The 15,627-nt window shown below is 31.2% G+C and overlaps 1 protein-coding gene across 3 annotated transcripts; it reads right to left on the minus strand.

The window, feature by feature from the left end:
* Positions 1–2,154: 2,154 nt before the first annotated feature.
* Positions 2,155–14,989, minus strand: LOC116345530 (syndecan-like). Of its 3 annotated transcripts, none has more exons than XM_031774970.1 (7): positions 14,782–14,989; positions 12,994–13,307; positions 9,309–9,473; positions 8,396–8,495; positions 8,225–8,272; positions 4,887–5,102; positions 2,155–4,365 (listed from the first exon to the last, which is right to left on the minus strand). In XM_031774970.1, exons 2-7 carry the CDS (start codon positions 13,090–13,092, stop codon positions 4,193–4,195), a joined length of 801 nt encoding a protein of 266 aa, XP_031630830.1. In that variant the 5' UTR covers positions 13,093–13,307; positions 14,782–14,989; the 3' UTR covers positions 2,155–4,192. The 3 variants fall into 3 exon arrangements, with proteins under 3 accessions (XP_031630830.1, XP_031630828.1, XP_031630829.1); XM_031774968.1 differs by having other exon boundaries at positions 7,913–8,272; positions 14,782–14,986; XM_031774969.1 differs by having other exon boundaries at positions 7,913–8,272; positions 14,875–14,976.
* Between the last annotated feature and the right edge of the window lie 638 nt (positions 14,990–15,627).

The raw sequence follows: 15,627 nt of genomic DNA on the forward strand, positions 1-15,627 counted from the left end.
TTTGAGGTTCGATAAAAAGGATGTTGACAATGCAATTGATTGGGCGATTCGACGCTATGATGCCATTCGAGACACACATCAGAATGCACCTCTTAAACGATACAAAAGAAAGTTGCTGCTTGACATGGTTCGTGCAATTGTGGAAGAGGTTGGTGGACTAGCGAATTATGAGAACATCAAGCAGTTCTCAAAAGGCAAATACTGGTTCAAAGCAACTGCAATGTGGCTTGTCATGCAAAGCGAAATCGATGAGTTTCACAATTGGGCGCAAGACAACAACGTCACAATACCGAAGATCAAAAAGAGTTTCATTATACTATTGTCAGCAACGGTGAATCAGTATCGGTATTGTATAAATTGTCAAAAGAACATCTTCAACGGTTGCTGGATGATGACATTGTGAGAAAGCGATACTTAGATGGAACGTTTGTTTATGAACTGGGAATCGATCCGGGTATGAAGACATGGAATGCGACTGTTCGAAGAACCATCAGTACTCGCAAAGAAGTAAGTATTTAATTTTTCTTTAGCATTGTTAAAAAATCGAGAGTTATATGTTACATGAATGAAGCAAACAAACAAAATTTTCAATTGATTTTTTTTTTTAATTTTAATTTCAGGTCAACTTGACAACATCTAGTAAAAAGTACCATTGGCTCACGAAATATAAAATGCGCGACAAAAAGGCCAAGCGCTGGACGAAGCAGTTCACTTTGGATGAGCAAAATGATCGAAACAATCGACAGCTGTACCAGCGAATGCCATCACCGCTTGGTACACTTTGGACTGATTACATTTGCCATCGGATAAAAATGCTCAAGAAAGGAATGGACGTGTACACTACACCAAAATATGCGCGCTTGAAGTTTGACAAGTATGTTGAGTCCAATAGTACTCTAGATAAACTTTGCGGCACTTTGGTTAATCATCAAGCAGCTTTGATTCATTCGGGCAACGCCGACATGTCACCAAATTCGCCAATACGCATTAAGAAGCATGTGCGCTGTCCCGGTACACGCAAACTTTTGAAAGGTTTTCGAAAACGTGGCAATTTTGTCGTGCGCAAAGTCGATGAGTATTTTACATCACAGACATGCGCAAAATGTGGCGGACGATTCGATCCAAACACCAAAAGCAACCGTTTCAAAGTTTGTGAAAATTGTGCACCGGTGCCAAATTCAATCATGGCTAACTTTTTACCATCGAAAATCGTGGCACAGCTCAGCAAACGGCGTTTAAAGTATAACAAAGTTTATATTGAAGAGAGTTTGGCGGTATTTCTGGCTCGAGGTGAAATGACTGAGCATGATTTCGACATTATAGCTGATCGTTTACTGTCTAAGGTGGCCGTGTATCCAAAAAAATGGCAAGTAAACGCAGTGAGTGGTGTATTGGAATATGCTGGCGTCAAAGACGATCAACAACCACATCCAGTTGATGATGAAAATGCAGCGGAAATCGATGGAGAGGTCGCTCAACAACCGTGTACAGTCGATGATGAATGTGTGACGGAAATCGATGACAAGCAACAACCAATGATTGTACATCAGACAACTTGGGATCGTGATATCGTGGCCGCCAAATGCATTCTCTTCAAAGGTATGTATATAAGAAATGGACATTTGCATATTATAGATGTGTTATGTCTGTGTTAAATGACATTTGTATTTTTTTATAGGACATTGTAACCTGTTTGGACTGGATATCCCGCTAACATTGCAGAGACCACGTCGACAACAAGCAGTTCAAAATAATCAACAGCCTTAAGCATAACCAATCACTATTTTAACTCGAAAATTAATTAAAAATTAATATTGTAATTTTGTTACACTAACTGAGACTGACTGTTGTGTCTCAGCATTTCGAGGAAGTACTACCAAGGCTCTGTTTTTCTGTGAGTATTTTTCATTATTCGATTGCATTTATATATTCAGACGTGACAATTGTTTTTCGCTTCGGGAAGTGCTACCATCAATCGCTTCGTTGTATAAATGCCATTAACTACCATAGAATTTTGCCTACTTTGAATTAATAAATACCTTTTTTCTATTTACAGATATGGGAAACACCCTAATATATATGTATTCCTTTCTCTAATTTTGGACAAGTTGAATGTTATTTAAAAACGGTTTTGAATTGAGAAAAGTCTCTTACTTTTTTTTTTAATGTAGGTATGTTGTGTGGATTTGTGTATGGCACAGTAATCTGTATGTATCTGTTTGTATCATCTGATATCTAATACCCTATGATGTTGTTTAATATCAGCATGAATTCCAATGTAGCAACTATTTGTGACACGTTTTAAAAATCAAATGACGATTTGGATTTTTTGAAAAATAAAAAAAAAACCTTCTCTGGAATCTTAGTCTAAGGTCTAAAAAATACTGTTGAATTATTCGAATTTGAATGATTAAAACGAAAAAAAAGAAACTAAATTTACCCATGTGACCCAAATGTTGTTATAATCATATGCATATGGAGCAGAAATAAATCGAAGCGCGCCCACGTATTTTGAAGAAATAAGTTAATAAAAAATAAATATAATTTCATGGAAATCGCCATAAAGAATCGCACGATTTGGGTAGATTTATATACGTATGGCGCACGCTCACACCCTTTTCTGCAAATCATCGCAGAAAATGATGTCGTTTGCCATAAATTTTATTACTTTTTATCAAATGAATTTGAATATCTATACCCAAAGCTCTTTTTAATTGTTTGTAATGTTCAATAAGATGCTTTGATAAATGCGTCGTGTGTATGATTTTTGGTTGAAATCAATTTGTATTGTATATTTGTTCGAGCATGTTTTTGCATCATTTGGGTTGAGTTTTTATTGGGATTTCAGCATTTCACGTCACATAAAGTCAAACTGTGCGAATATTTAATGTTATTTATTGATGTTCCAACACAATTGCGTTTGATCGAAATAAATGTATACACACTTTCTATACGCTTCCATTGCCTTCGATTGACTCTTTTGTATCGGTATTTTGGAACATGTTAAAAAAAATTCCTTTTCTTTTACTTCTGAACATATTAAACTATGTGGTTTTGCTTAAAATATTATACTCCATCGTTTTCTAACTGGTATTTAATTAAATGTTTTTTTTTGTCCCATTTATGCCTTGTTTTTTAATACTTGAAATGCAAGTCAGCCTTTTGCCAAAAAAAATTGAAAATTATGTCCACATTTTTTCAAAATTACAACTATATAAAACTTCATATTTACTTCTATAATTTTTGTTTTGTTAATGTTTTTTTCAGACAGTAATGTTCATGTTAGATTTGTCATTAATGCTAAATGACAACAGATTTGTTGTGCGGTGTTCTAGTAAGATAAAATAAAGAAGAAAATTAAATATATCATAAAGCGCGCCGCACTCAATCAAGAATTTATTCCTCATATCTGATTTAAATGTGATCAAGGTTTAATATGCACATTCAATAAATTTTTTTTAAGTTGAATAACATATTCAAATTTTATTATTATTTTTTTTTTTGTATTTCTTCATACCAAAGTTTCATATTGTGAAATAATCAGATTGCTTGATTATCGGCCTCGACTCTAGCAAAAGAATTGTTATAAATTTTCTAGATTTTTTTTGTCCTTCTGTAACATATCTTCGATTAAAAAATATTCGTTATTTTTAGTAGTTCACATAGATTTTTCATTGTATTTTTTTCTGTTTTTTTTTTCTCTTACATTCTTCATTTTCATTCAATTAATTCTCTCGTTTGTTTTTATCAATTAATAGATTTAATGTCAATTATTTTTCATTTCAATTTTATAATGATTTTCCTAAGAAAATGTCAAATAGATATCTCATATTGCCATCAATTTATGTGTGTGTAAATTTCTTGTTGTTGAGCAAATGCCATTTATTTGTCAATATTTTTTTGTTATTTGGTTTTTTTTTGTTGATGCATCTATACAGTACGTATTGATATAATTGATTTTGAATGTGATTGTAATATCAATTTGTTTTTAATATGATCATTGGCATTTTTTTGCTATATGTTTCAATTACATAAAGTATTCATTTATTTTACTTTTTTTCGTAGTTTCTTTTTTCCCTATGAAAATATAAGTTGTTTGGCAAATGCTAAAAAATTATACTGTTGTTGTTCATGTATATATTCATATCGTTTTGTGTGTCTGTGTGTTCTTTTAATTTAATGTAAAATGATCTCAGGCATAAAACTCCCGATTATTTGCATTTTTTGCATATGAATTGACGGCTGGTGATCGCTTTGGTTCATCCAGTGCATATGAACCTTCATCCTTTTTCCGCATCCGATAAACGATGAACATTACAACTAAAATGGCACATAAAAGTCCAACAACGGCTCCTCCAATAACAGCTATTTGATGATGGTTTCGATGAGTGTATTTCAAAATTGCATGTAGATGGTTGTGTGAAAACGGACAATGACAAAGTAAATGATAATCCCGTGTGTATATGAAATGGAAAATGGATGTAATTAAAAAAAAAAAAAAAAAATTCAAAATTGTGTACGTTTATGTAAATTTGCCAAAAAATTTCCAAATGTTTCAAAAATTAAAATTGAATTGCGATGGCTTTATATGAACTACATTGTTGCGTGATTTTTAATATTCAAAAAAGAATAAAAATGAAGAATGAACCAACGTCTTTTTTTACACAAAGTGAACTGAGTAAGGAAACACATGTATTTTCTTGCATTTTGTTTTTCGATAGAAAACAGAATAACAAAAATTCGAAACGAAATATTAAAAAAAAAATGTTGGCTCTTTACGCCCGGCAACACCTCAATTCAATTTGAATTTTGAATACATTTAAATCCAGTCTATGGTGGTACTTAGCACCACAAATGCTAAAATAAAACGCCAAATATTATCGTACCGGCCAAAATGCCTGGTTGTGCAAAAAAGCTGGTTGTTCGATCTTCGGGTCGATTGTCCATGATGAACACTTCGTTTCCAGTTGGTGTGTGACTTTGTTCAATTCCCGATGACGGTTTACCAGTAGATGTGTCACTTTTTCCGGTTTTGTCCAAGTCAATTTCGTTCTGTTCACCGTAACTCAAATCAGTATCCGTTTCGCTGCTTGGTTTGTCAACTATATTGATAGACAATAAACATAGGTTTGTATTTAAAAATGTGCAAAAGTAGGAAAATTAAGAAAATCAAACTAAGATTGCAATCACATTAGAGATGGATTTTAAAATTGGTAGTTTTTTATGTTCCACAGTATTTTACATGCTGGAAACTTCAATAGTATGCACTATGCATGTATGTATTCTTTTTGTATACGTGTGTGTGTGTGTGTGTGTGTGTGTGTGTGTGTGTGTGTGTGTGTGCAGCTGTATAAAAATATTATTTATATAGAGCGTTTCTTCAAACTTGCGTAGCTGAGAACGAAAATGAATTTGTACCGCTTAATTTTACTTTGGCACATTTCGGTAGGATCTCTTACATCATTTTCATTTTTAGCGACTTACAATAGATTCAGAATAATATTTTTTTTATACATTTCGCAATCTGACGTATCTGAGTACTAGAGAAGTAAAATATATGGCGTAAAATGATGTGTATTGACGATTTAATTTTTTTTAATTCATTTTTTCTTGCAATTTTTTGTCGACAAGTCACACTTCATAAAATGAAGTCCTCCAAACAGATGACCAAATTGTGCGGACGGAGAAGAAAGAAGGTGAATTTAGATATTGTTTTTCATTTCCAAAGGCATTTTTTTTTACCGGGAAAATGTTGTAGTTCTTGTTGCTCAACTTTTCCTTAAGTTCAAATTCAATGTTTTAATCAACGTGGAGCGCAGATGTTTATCATTCCCATAGACATTTCTTTTAAACGAAAAAAAAAAACAAGTTGTAATCCGCATGAAAAATCAGACAAAAAAGGGATGAAGTTTTGGCGCTCGATGAGAAATCAAAATAAAATGAAAACAATGAGGAAGACTTTAAAATAGAGAAATGAACCAATCGATAATAAAATGGATGATATTCGGTTTAAGTTTTCTTAGTTCATGCTTTTCTTGCAAATAAAAGTTGGATCACTACGTTTTTGGTTTGGAGAAAACTAGATTTATGAGAAATGTGAAATAAAATTAAAAAAATACATTATTTCACCACATACTACGATAAAATATATTGAAGGGAAATGATGTTTCTCAAATAATAAAAATCAGAGGAAATGTGTTCTGATTTTTATATGCATTTTTCAATATTGATAGATGTAAATTATGCGAAAAGAAATTTTTTTATGATGAGTTTAAGTGGTAACACAGTATTTTTGGCTGTAAGGTTTTCCTTTCAAAGTAGTTCAATTGGTTTAATTTACATACAAATATTTACATCAAAACATAAAAGTGTGACACACACATATTTGGACGATGAAAGAAATAGTGTACAGACAAAAAGAAATCATATTTTCATTCTCCATCAGAAACTCATAAACGAGTTGTGCTTGATAGAAAAAAAATTGAACGAACATTTTTAAACAACATTTTTTTGGCTATTCATTACATTTCTAATATTCGGTTCGTGAAGAACGTTTGGGGGTTTGACTGAGTGTCAAGTTTGCATCCAAAGTTTATACTTAAGCTCTTATGGAACCATTTAAAACAGTGGTTTCCAACTAGTAGACTCCCTGAGGTCCGTGATTCCTTCAATAGCGGGCCTCGGGCCTATCTATGTCAAAAAAAAAATTGTAAATTTGCATAATTTTCGGTTCGTTTCGCTTGCTAAATTGGAAACCACTGATTTAAAACATAAAGGGTGATTCAAATTTGAACCAGAGGTAGCGGTTTCATTTCATTAAAAAATTTAATAAAAGGTGATTTTGAACACTTTTTACATCCATTTATATAATCTAAAAATGTTATACGTGCAGTTCACTTTCAATTTGTACGTCAATTAAGGAATGGCAGTGCTACACAGACAAGATATTCCGTATATTATATTTTGATCTGATTTTAAATTCAATAATTTTTATGAATTTTATCTAGTAGCTCGGAAGATCTTGTACACAAAAAAATGTTAATTATATTTGTAATTCATTTAAGTGTCCTATTATTATTAGTCACGTAATAAATACAAATAATATCGTGAGTCGACCATATTTCGAAATATTCATTAAAATAATAATTCATTTCTTATCTTTTTTTAATCAAATGTTTTACAAATATTTCGACACATGGAACAAACACACGAATTACGGTAGTTTACTATAATCGGACTTGGAGAGAACTTTTTTTTCTTGCATTCAAACTCACTTATTTAAACACAAATACACACCAAAAGTGAAACATACTATGGTTTTATTGTTGTTGTCGTTTTTAATTCTAAGCGGATGAAGCTACGCGTGTTGTCGAGAGAAGAGTATATTGAATGAAGTGGATGAAAGATTTGCTTTTTAATATTACTGCCACTTACTTATGTGCCTTATATCGAAAGAAAGTGAAAAATAATTGGCGAAATCATGCATTTCTTCGTTGAACTCCCTTGAAATGTATGACACTCGTCTCTCGACTTCACCTCTCGTAGAATTGTGAATGATTGAAAAATTAAAAGTAATGACAAAAAAGAAAATTATAACAGATGGTACAAAGAAAAAAAAACAGATTGCAAATGATTGTTATGATGCACATTTCTTTTGGCCATAAATATCTGTTTTAAGATGAGAAAGACCTGTCTGTGTATTTCATCTGAACGTCCGTATAATTTTCTTTTCAATCAAAACCGTTTGAATGATGCAGTACAAAAAAATTAAATGCGGAAAATAAAATGAATGAATTTGACATAAAAATGTGAATTTTTTGTGTGGGAAATTTTTCGCATAATTTTTTTGTCGGATTTTTTTTTTCCAAATCGCGCATCGTTTTATAGCGAAAGTAAAAATATTTCAGTTTACTTGAGATGTCGTCGGTATTGTCGATTTCTGTAATGAGATCATCGTCACCATCCCCATCATCTGGATTTCCGTGATTATTTAAGTCGGGTTTACCGCTTGGAATGAGAACATTGTTTCCTCCATTTTCACCCTCTCCTTCTCCATCTGGCACAATTCGGTGTTTCTGATCAAATTCGTCGGTGTCATCGCCATCTATGTCATCGCCTTTACCCGAGCCCTGTTCCTGATCTTCATCAATCGTATCAATTGGGAATGTGGGCTTTTCGGTTTGTTTGTTTATTTCAATTTCCGGAGTAGATTCTTTGTTCTTACTATTTATTGGTTTATATCCACTGTTGCCTGTGTTTGATTTATATCCTCCTGTTAAATAAATTAAATACAATGTATTATGACACAAAGTTTCTGACAAACAAACTAAATGAATCAATGGCTAATAGTGTGTTTGCATTATTTGCATACATAAACCAAATGAAGTTAATTTACCTTTCTTGCGGTGATGTGTTGTTGATGAAGATGAATCCTCATCATCAGGTCCAAAACCAGATCCAGAATATTCAGGTTCTTTTTCTAAATCGTCATGAATCTATAACAAAAATCAATTTATTGTAAACATTTCTGTTTTATATTACAATAGTCGGGAACTATTATTTTATACGTCGCTTAGTTCCATATAAGTTTATAGAATTTAAATTGAATCCATTTTCAAACCATTTCTTTCATTTGCGCATATTAACTAGAAGACAGGTGTTTTATTCAAACAAATTAGTGATAAAAACCGATTTTGTGGTAACCATAGTTGATGTTGTTACAAAGGCTGTTAAAAACATTATTGCAATTGTTTGAAAGTTGGCGCTGAGATAAAAGTTTCATGACATTCGATAGGCATTTTAAAGCAGAGAATAATAGTATAACAACGGCCTGTCTCAATACAATGTATTGTATTGAGTTGTCATAAAACATACATGATGTATTTATTCATGTCGCAAAAACACGCCATTCAAGGTGTGTTCGGTAAACTCACTTGGAATACATTTCGTATTTCTTGACAACCGGATTTTTTTTCGCAGTATTATTCTACTAACTTTACTTCGCCTTATGAAAAAATAAAATAGAACATAAAGAAGTCGTTATCGATTTGCAAATTCCATTTTTGACGAAGTGCCGAAAACTTTATGATTTATTGTTCTTTTTTTTCAAATTCAAATTCAAATGCAAATCACGATCCATAAATTACCCATTTACATTCAATTATTCCTTTTTCTACTGTCATTGTATCAATTTAATTAGAATAAAAATTCGATAAACATTTCTAGTATTTTAATAAGAAGATATAAAGAAGAAGTAGTCTTCTACTGTGTACATAGATTATAACAATGATAATAAAAATAAAACTTACTTCTCCACGTCCACCGGATCCTTCAAGTCCTTCGTCGTTAGGAAGAATTGCATCAGTTGATGATGTCGTAGATCCAATTGATGTAGATGTGTTAATCGAAGATAAAACTGTTGAAATTTTTGGTGTTTGAGTTGAGCTTATTTGCCACAGCAGAGATTCAGGCTTCTACGATGAAATTAAGAATACGCAAATTATTATTTCGGTTTGTTTTTTTTTTTATTATTATTTAAAAGTTATATATTTTTTTTCTTTTTAAGTTGTAATTGTCCATGTTTGTATCACAATGACTTTCATGTAAAAATTATGTACTTTTTTTCTACATTTATCAATAACACAATAAATGGATTCTGGTGAATATTATTTATAAGTGTATCAAATTGATGTTTCTTTTACGTAGTTTTTTTCTTTCCTTTAAAATGTATACAACTGTACACTGATTTTAACCCTTTGAACTGCTTAAGGTATGATTTTTCAGTATATACTAAAACTATGACAACACTTTGTTCTACAATGAACTGGAATTTTTCAATGCAGATTAAAGTTGCAAAACTTTTATCTTGAGTGTTAAATTACGCGTTTTGAGCAATCAATACCAATCAAAAGATAGTAATTAGAAAACTCTTGAATTCTTTTGAGAATAGACCTAGGAAACAAACACATGAAAGTATTATCAATAACTGAACAAGATATGTGTGCGAAGATGTTTCATCCTGACCAATCCACGACGATATTTAATTCGGATAAAACGTTTGCCCACGAAATGCAATTTGTGTTGGTATGTACATATAACGATATCTCGATTTTGCGCACTCACTGTTTTCCTTCAATCGTTTTTTTCCCGCAAATTTCATTCTCCCCTCAAAAATGCATTCATATTATGTCTAGCCTGACATATAATTTCATTCAAATATTCAACAATAAATTTTTAAATTATTCAACTCAATTTTTTCTTCAAGATATTATTATATAAACTAGGCAATTTAAAAGAAAAAAATCAATAAATCTGCGCGCATCTTCATTTTGACGTTAATAAGAGCGGGATCCATAAGATACAAATTTTTATGAGCTTTGGTATGATACATTGATACAAGGCACAACATTATCCAAAAGCTTTCATTCCATGTTTTTGTGATGGAAAAGCTCCAACGGATTGAACAGTTTTCACGAAAAAGTTTGCCAACAAGCTTTACTCGAATGTCCAATGTTCGTACGGTAAAATGCAATTTATTGAACGGTATTTTTTTTTGTTGATTTGATTTCACAATTTTATCAATTAGAAAATGATTTGATTATGCATATACTAAGTATGTGCGGGTTGATTCATCATTCTATTTATTGAATCCAATTTTTGAAGTGCTAATTATTGTACGGAATGAACTCATAGTATTAAAAAAAAAATTTGAATCTTACCGCACATAATTGCGTTTATTAGATTCAAAATCAATGTACTCAACCATTAAATTAAATTTGCACAACTTTGTCGAGAGTTAATTTATAACGTTATGATAGAGATGTAATATAGAAGATATGCAATATTGGAGATAAATTTTACGAAAATAGATAATTAATGTTATTGGAAATGTGTTGATACATAAGACATACATATAATCTTTGGAATACATAGTCAAAATGAGCATTGAAAACAGCATCCTCGAACTATCTGCAACATTTTTATTTATTTCTTTTCTTAAAATGTAACGAATTAACCAACTTTTTTTTCTATATGAAGAAAGTATGTTTTTATCCTAATGTTCATGAAAACTGTGCAGCACAAGTACGTACATTATTTGAAACTTTTTCACTGAAATATATAGTTAAACTACTGCGTACGACATTTAACAAATGATTTTTACCATAGCATGCACAAAATATAAAAGAAAAAAAAACGTTTTTTTTTATTCATGTTGATTAGTTTGAGTTTAAGCGTGAAATTGGGTTTTATTGGACTATGAAACTAATAGAAGTGACGTAAAAGTTATTGAAATCAGTTGATGGCTGGAGTACCTGAATTCTCTCTTCATTTATCTATCCTAAACATCTTCTATATTTTCTGAATATTAAATGCCAAAACTTGTTTTATAAAAAAGAATCATGAGAAAGTTTTTATTTTATTTTGATAATAAGATCATACGATGGAGAAAATATCCTGGCCTCGTTATCATTTAATCCATTACCTAGCATAGTACGTCTATATGTCGATGACAAACTGTGTACAATGTATTACATTGCATTAGCTACAATACACGAATGTTTTTCGATACGTTTTCGGTAATAGTGCGACAAATATAGTATCGAAGGGCTCCAATGAGACTGATTTTTCCAATGACATAATATTCACAGAGAGTTTAATCGATAATAATGTAAGACAATTGTAATCGTCATTTGTTGTTCATTGTACACGTAAAAAAAAGAATTGTGGTAGACTTTTTGGATTTTCCTTATGTTTATCGCTGTGGTCAAAGTGATAGCACATATTATAATAGACTCTTGATGTACTGTAATGAACATTATGCGGCCAAATTCACCACAATTAGTTTTCAGTGTAGAAATTTAGCATGAACCTTTCTTTCTACGTGTCAATATGAAATGTTCATCTCTGCATGTAGACAATAAATGTTATGTATTCATGTGCGAATAATGATATGCATAATATTTGTGATTAAAACACGGTCAGATAAATTCGGTTCTCAGAGTTTCCGACTCGGATAACCGCATGAGCGGATAAAAAAAACATGAATGATAAAAATGAGTTGTTTGATAATGATGATTTTGCATAGAAATAGTATGGTTTTTGTACTTAAGTTCAGCAAAATAGTAAAGTTTTGGGATCGCAGTGTTTCAAATTATTTCTGCGTTACTACCGGAGATAAGCGATTTTATAAATTTGACCCCTATAATTATGAGGCAATGAAAATTATGCAGTAATAGCACGGTATGCACATTAAAGTATGATGAGATCGACGAGATCATCATCACCGTACTTAATTTGATATATATCTGTAATTAAATGGAAATATACAGATAGATAAGAGATAACCGATTGATGTCGTGTCTATAAATGAAAAATGCATTTCAAATATATAATCACCTTTTTGATTTATCTAATTAACTCGCATTTTTTATCTAATAAAGATCTGAAGAACGTACTCTATTTTTGATCGATGTTATATTTGAAAAATAAAAGACGACCACTATTGTGTCAATAAATACGCACAATATTTTTGCTTCAATCGGTATTTTCATATCGATATGTGTTCAGAAATACAACCAAGTTGGACATTCGTGATGTTGTCATTCGCATACATTCGCGGGTCAAGTGTTTTAAACGTTCGCATTGTTGTAAACAGTGTGACTGAAGGGTACTTTTTTGATCTTGCGTTCGACATTTGATTTTGATACACATAGAATTAAATAGATTCGAATAAATAAATGATCTTTATTTCCAATATTTGATTTTATTTTTATTGTGCATTTACACGCATTGATAATTCAATATATATATAGATAGATTCTGACTGGGAATTTCCGAGAAGATGTTATCACTTGCAAAATTAGTTCATGACATCTTTTGTTTAATCGTCATATGGTACAGATGTGAAACGAATCAAGTACATAATTCAACCAAGTCAATATACAAACAACAATAAAAGCCAAAATGTTATTAAGATGACAAGTGTTAGCTTACCTGTTCAGTCGCAAATGCTCCACTTTGTGAATCGAATGTGAGAATTATAACAGCTAGTATAATCAATGACGTTGATACGTTATTAAGAATTGTACTCATTTTGTATGAGATGAAAATACACTTTAACTATTTATTGATTTTTCCTGCTATCAATATTCACTATTGATGGCCAAATCTCTTTCTATCTCTCTCTGTCTCGCGCGCGCGTTCGTTCTCACTCTCTTAGATTCTCTCGCTCGCTTTCGCCCTAAAGCTACTTTAATTTACTGTTTATCATTGATTTCGTTCGGTGAAGTACTTAAAATTCCACTGCACTAAATAGAAACGACAATTAATTTATTTTGTTGTATTCATTTAAGGGTTCATTAATTAAATGCGTATATTATAAATACACTTGGAATCGGTTTCCGACGAGATCGTGTGTGTTGGACTATGGACACTTTACATATAAAAATAAAATCAAATCACATCTTAGAATTTCATGACCGGTTTGGAGAAATGAATATATACACTTTTTTTTGTGTATATTGTTCCCTTTTGTTTGTGTTGTTTTACATGTTTATTTTTGCATGAAAATTTTGACATTCATAATATCAAAAGGTCTTGAAATAATCAGCAACTGATTTGATTGTTTTAAGCGTATGCATTGTTTTGAATAATTCTGTTGTTATGCGCTTGTTTTTTTTTTTCATTCTATCATTGTTTCTCTTAATCACTGAAAAAAATACACATCCTACATTCAGATAGAAAAATATTCCAAGAAAGAAAAAAGAAAATAAATTAGCTAGTCCCTGGATTTCGGCGATGCTCGGTTACTATATATTTTCAGATAGTTGTGTGTACGTAAAGTGCTATTTCATCGATTATTCATTTGAAATGAGGACTTATTGACAGATTGATTCTTAGACAAATGATGTTGTGTTTTGTTAGTAAATCTAATGACCATATTAAAAGCAAAATTCATTCCGGTTTCTCCGTTTTATTATTATTTATTCGATGAAACTTTCGTGCACTTTTTATATCTTGTGATAATTATATGAAAATTGCGTTGCATTTTTAACGGCGAAATGTAAATGTCCAATGAAAGCATACATAAATGAACGAAGAGAAGAAATAGAGATGTACGTGAGAATAATCCCAATAATGAATGCACACTACATGCAAATTAGCTGTTGCTGTTTTTTTTCGGGAATAATTTCATCTTTTGGCACGGTATTCGGTATATAAATCAAATATATTCGTTTGTAGAACAATAAAGAAGCGGAAACAAAATTCTATATTTAAAATTGACGAAGAGAGTCGAAATATTGCTTAAAAAATGGTTGACTTTGTGATTTGTTGTCACTTGCTTTAATGGTTTGCACGTTCTGTATTCTTTATTTCTCTTTCTCTCTCGCTCTTTCTCTCTTCGTGTGTATCTAAACGCATTCAAAACGCTGTAGCACGTAAAATTTTCACAGTTTTTTTTTCTCTTTACTTTAACATTGTAACAACACATTCTATAACATTCACTGATGCTATGAACATTTTTGGTTTATTATAGTTAATGTTCGCTAGGTGAGGCCAAAGAATCTTTATTTTAAAAAATGATTTATACCATTCGAAAAGCAAAACAAATTTTGAAACAAATAATAAATTAAAATGAAATATATAGTACAACACACAGCGATCCAGAATTTGTAAAGAATACAATATATAGTTGTATGTGAGCGAGATTTGTTTTTTACACCCGCTCGTGATTCACATATTCCAAGTGTATATATATATTCATACTTCTTTCTTTCTTACTTTTTTTTTGAATATTATATTTTCTATAGACGAAGCAAATTATTAAATGCAAATACTTTTAAAAATCATAAATAAAACGATTGTTTTCTTTACTGTTTCTATGTTTATCCACAATTGATATAACAGATTATTAAAAATGAAACTATGCAATTTTGAGTCAAATAAAAAAAAATACACTCTATACAGACAAGTTTTGTATAACTTGATCAATGAATGAACGACAATAAATGAAGATTATATTCTGATTGATGCAATGGGCAATAGCAAACATATACATACCAACAAAAAAAAAATATGACAATAAACTCAAGTCGAGCTACATTCAAGCAATACAATCACAAAAATCCAGCTACTATTACTACTACTACTACAACAATCGTGCATCGTATACCATTATGTATGCGTATTGAATGGGAAACACACGCATTACTTGCTACAATTTCATATATAAACACACACACACACACACACATACATACACAAAAGCGACCAAGCGAAGTCAGTGCGCGCACACAATCGCATACCATTTCTGAATCTCACTTTTTCCTTTCTTTCCATTCGTTTTGTTCATTCGATTCTATTTCACATTTCAACTTCCATGTTACGTTTACATTTTGATTTGTGTACGTGCATATGGAATGTGTAATACACGAGTGTTAGTGCATTCTTGTGGTTTGTTATGTGTATTATTAATATACTACTAATACAATGTGTAGACATTTTGTTTAGTAGATAAATGAGCAAGCATTCGTAGTGTGTATGTGGGTGACTGGTAATACTAACGCCAAAACGATTCTTAGAGACCAAATTCAATATTTATATCAAATAAAAGTTGAAAGCGGATCA

Source organism: Contarinia nasturtii, unplaced genomic scaffold, assembly GCF_009176525.2.
Source record: "Contarinia nasturtii isolate CC-2019 unplaced genomic scaffold, AAFC_CNas_1.1 Cnas_scaffold_1305, whole genome shotgun sequence".
Taxonomy (NCBI): Eukaryota; Metazoa; Arthropoda; class Insecta; order Diptera; family Cecidomyiidae; genus Contarinia; species Contarinia nasturtii.

Coding starts and splice junctions, on each gene's coding strand:
- LOC116345530 (XM_031774968.1), bottom strand. CDS start 13,092: ATGAGTACAATTCTTAATAACGTATCAACGTCATTGATTATACTAGCT. Junction 9,474..12,993: donor GAGCATTTGCGACTGAACAG/GTAAGCTAACAC, acceptor ATTTCATCGTAG/AAGCCTGAATCTCTGCTGTG. Junction 4,366..4,886: donor ACAACCAGGCATTTTGGCCG/GTACGATAATAT, acceptor ATCATCAAATAG/CTGTTATTGGAGGAGCCGTT.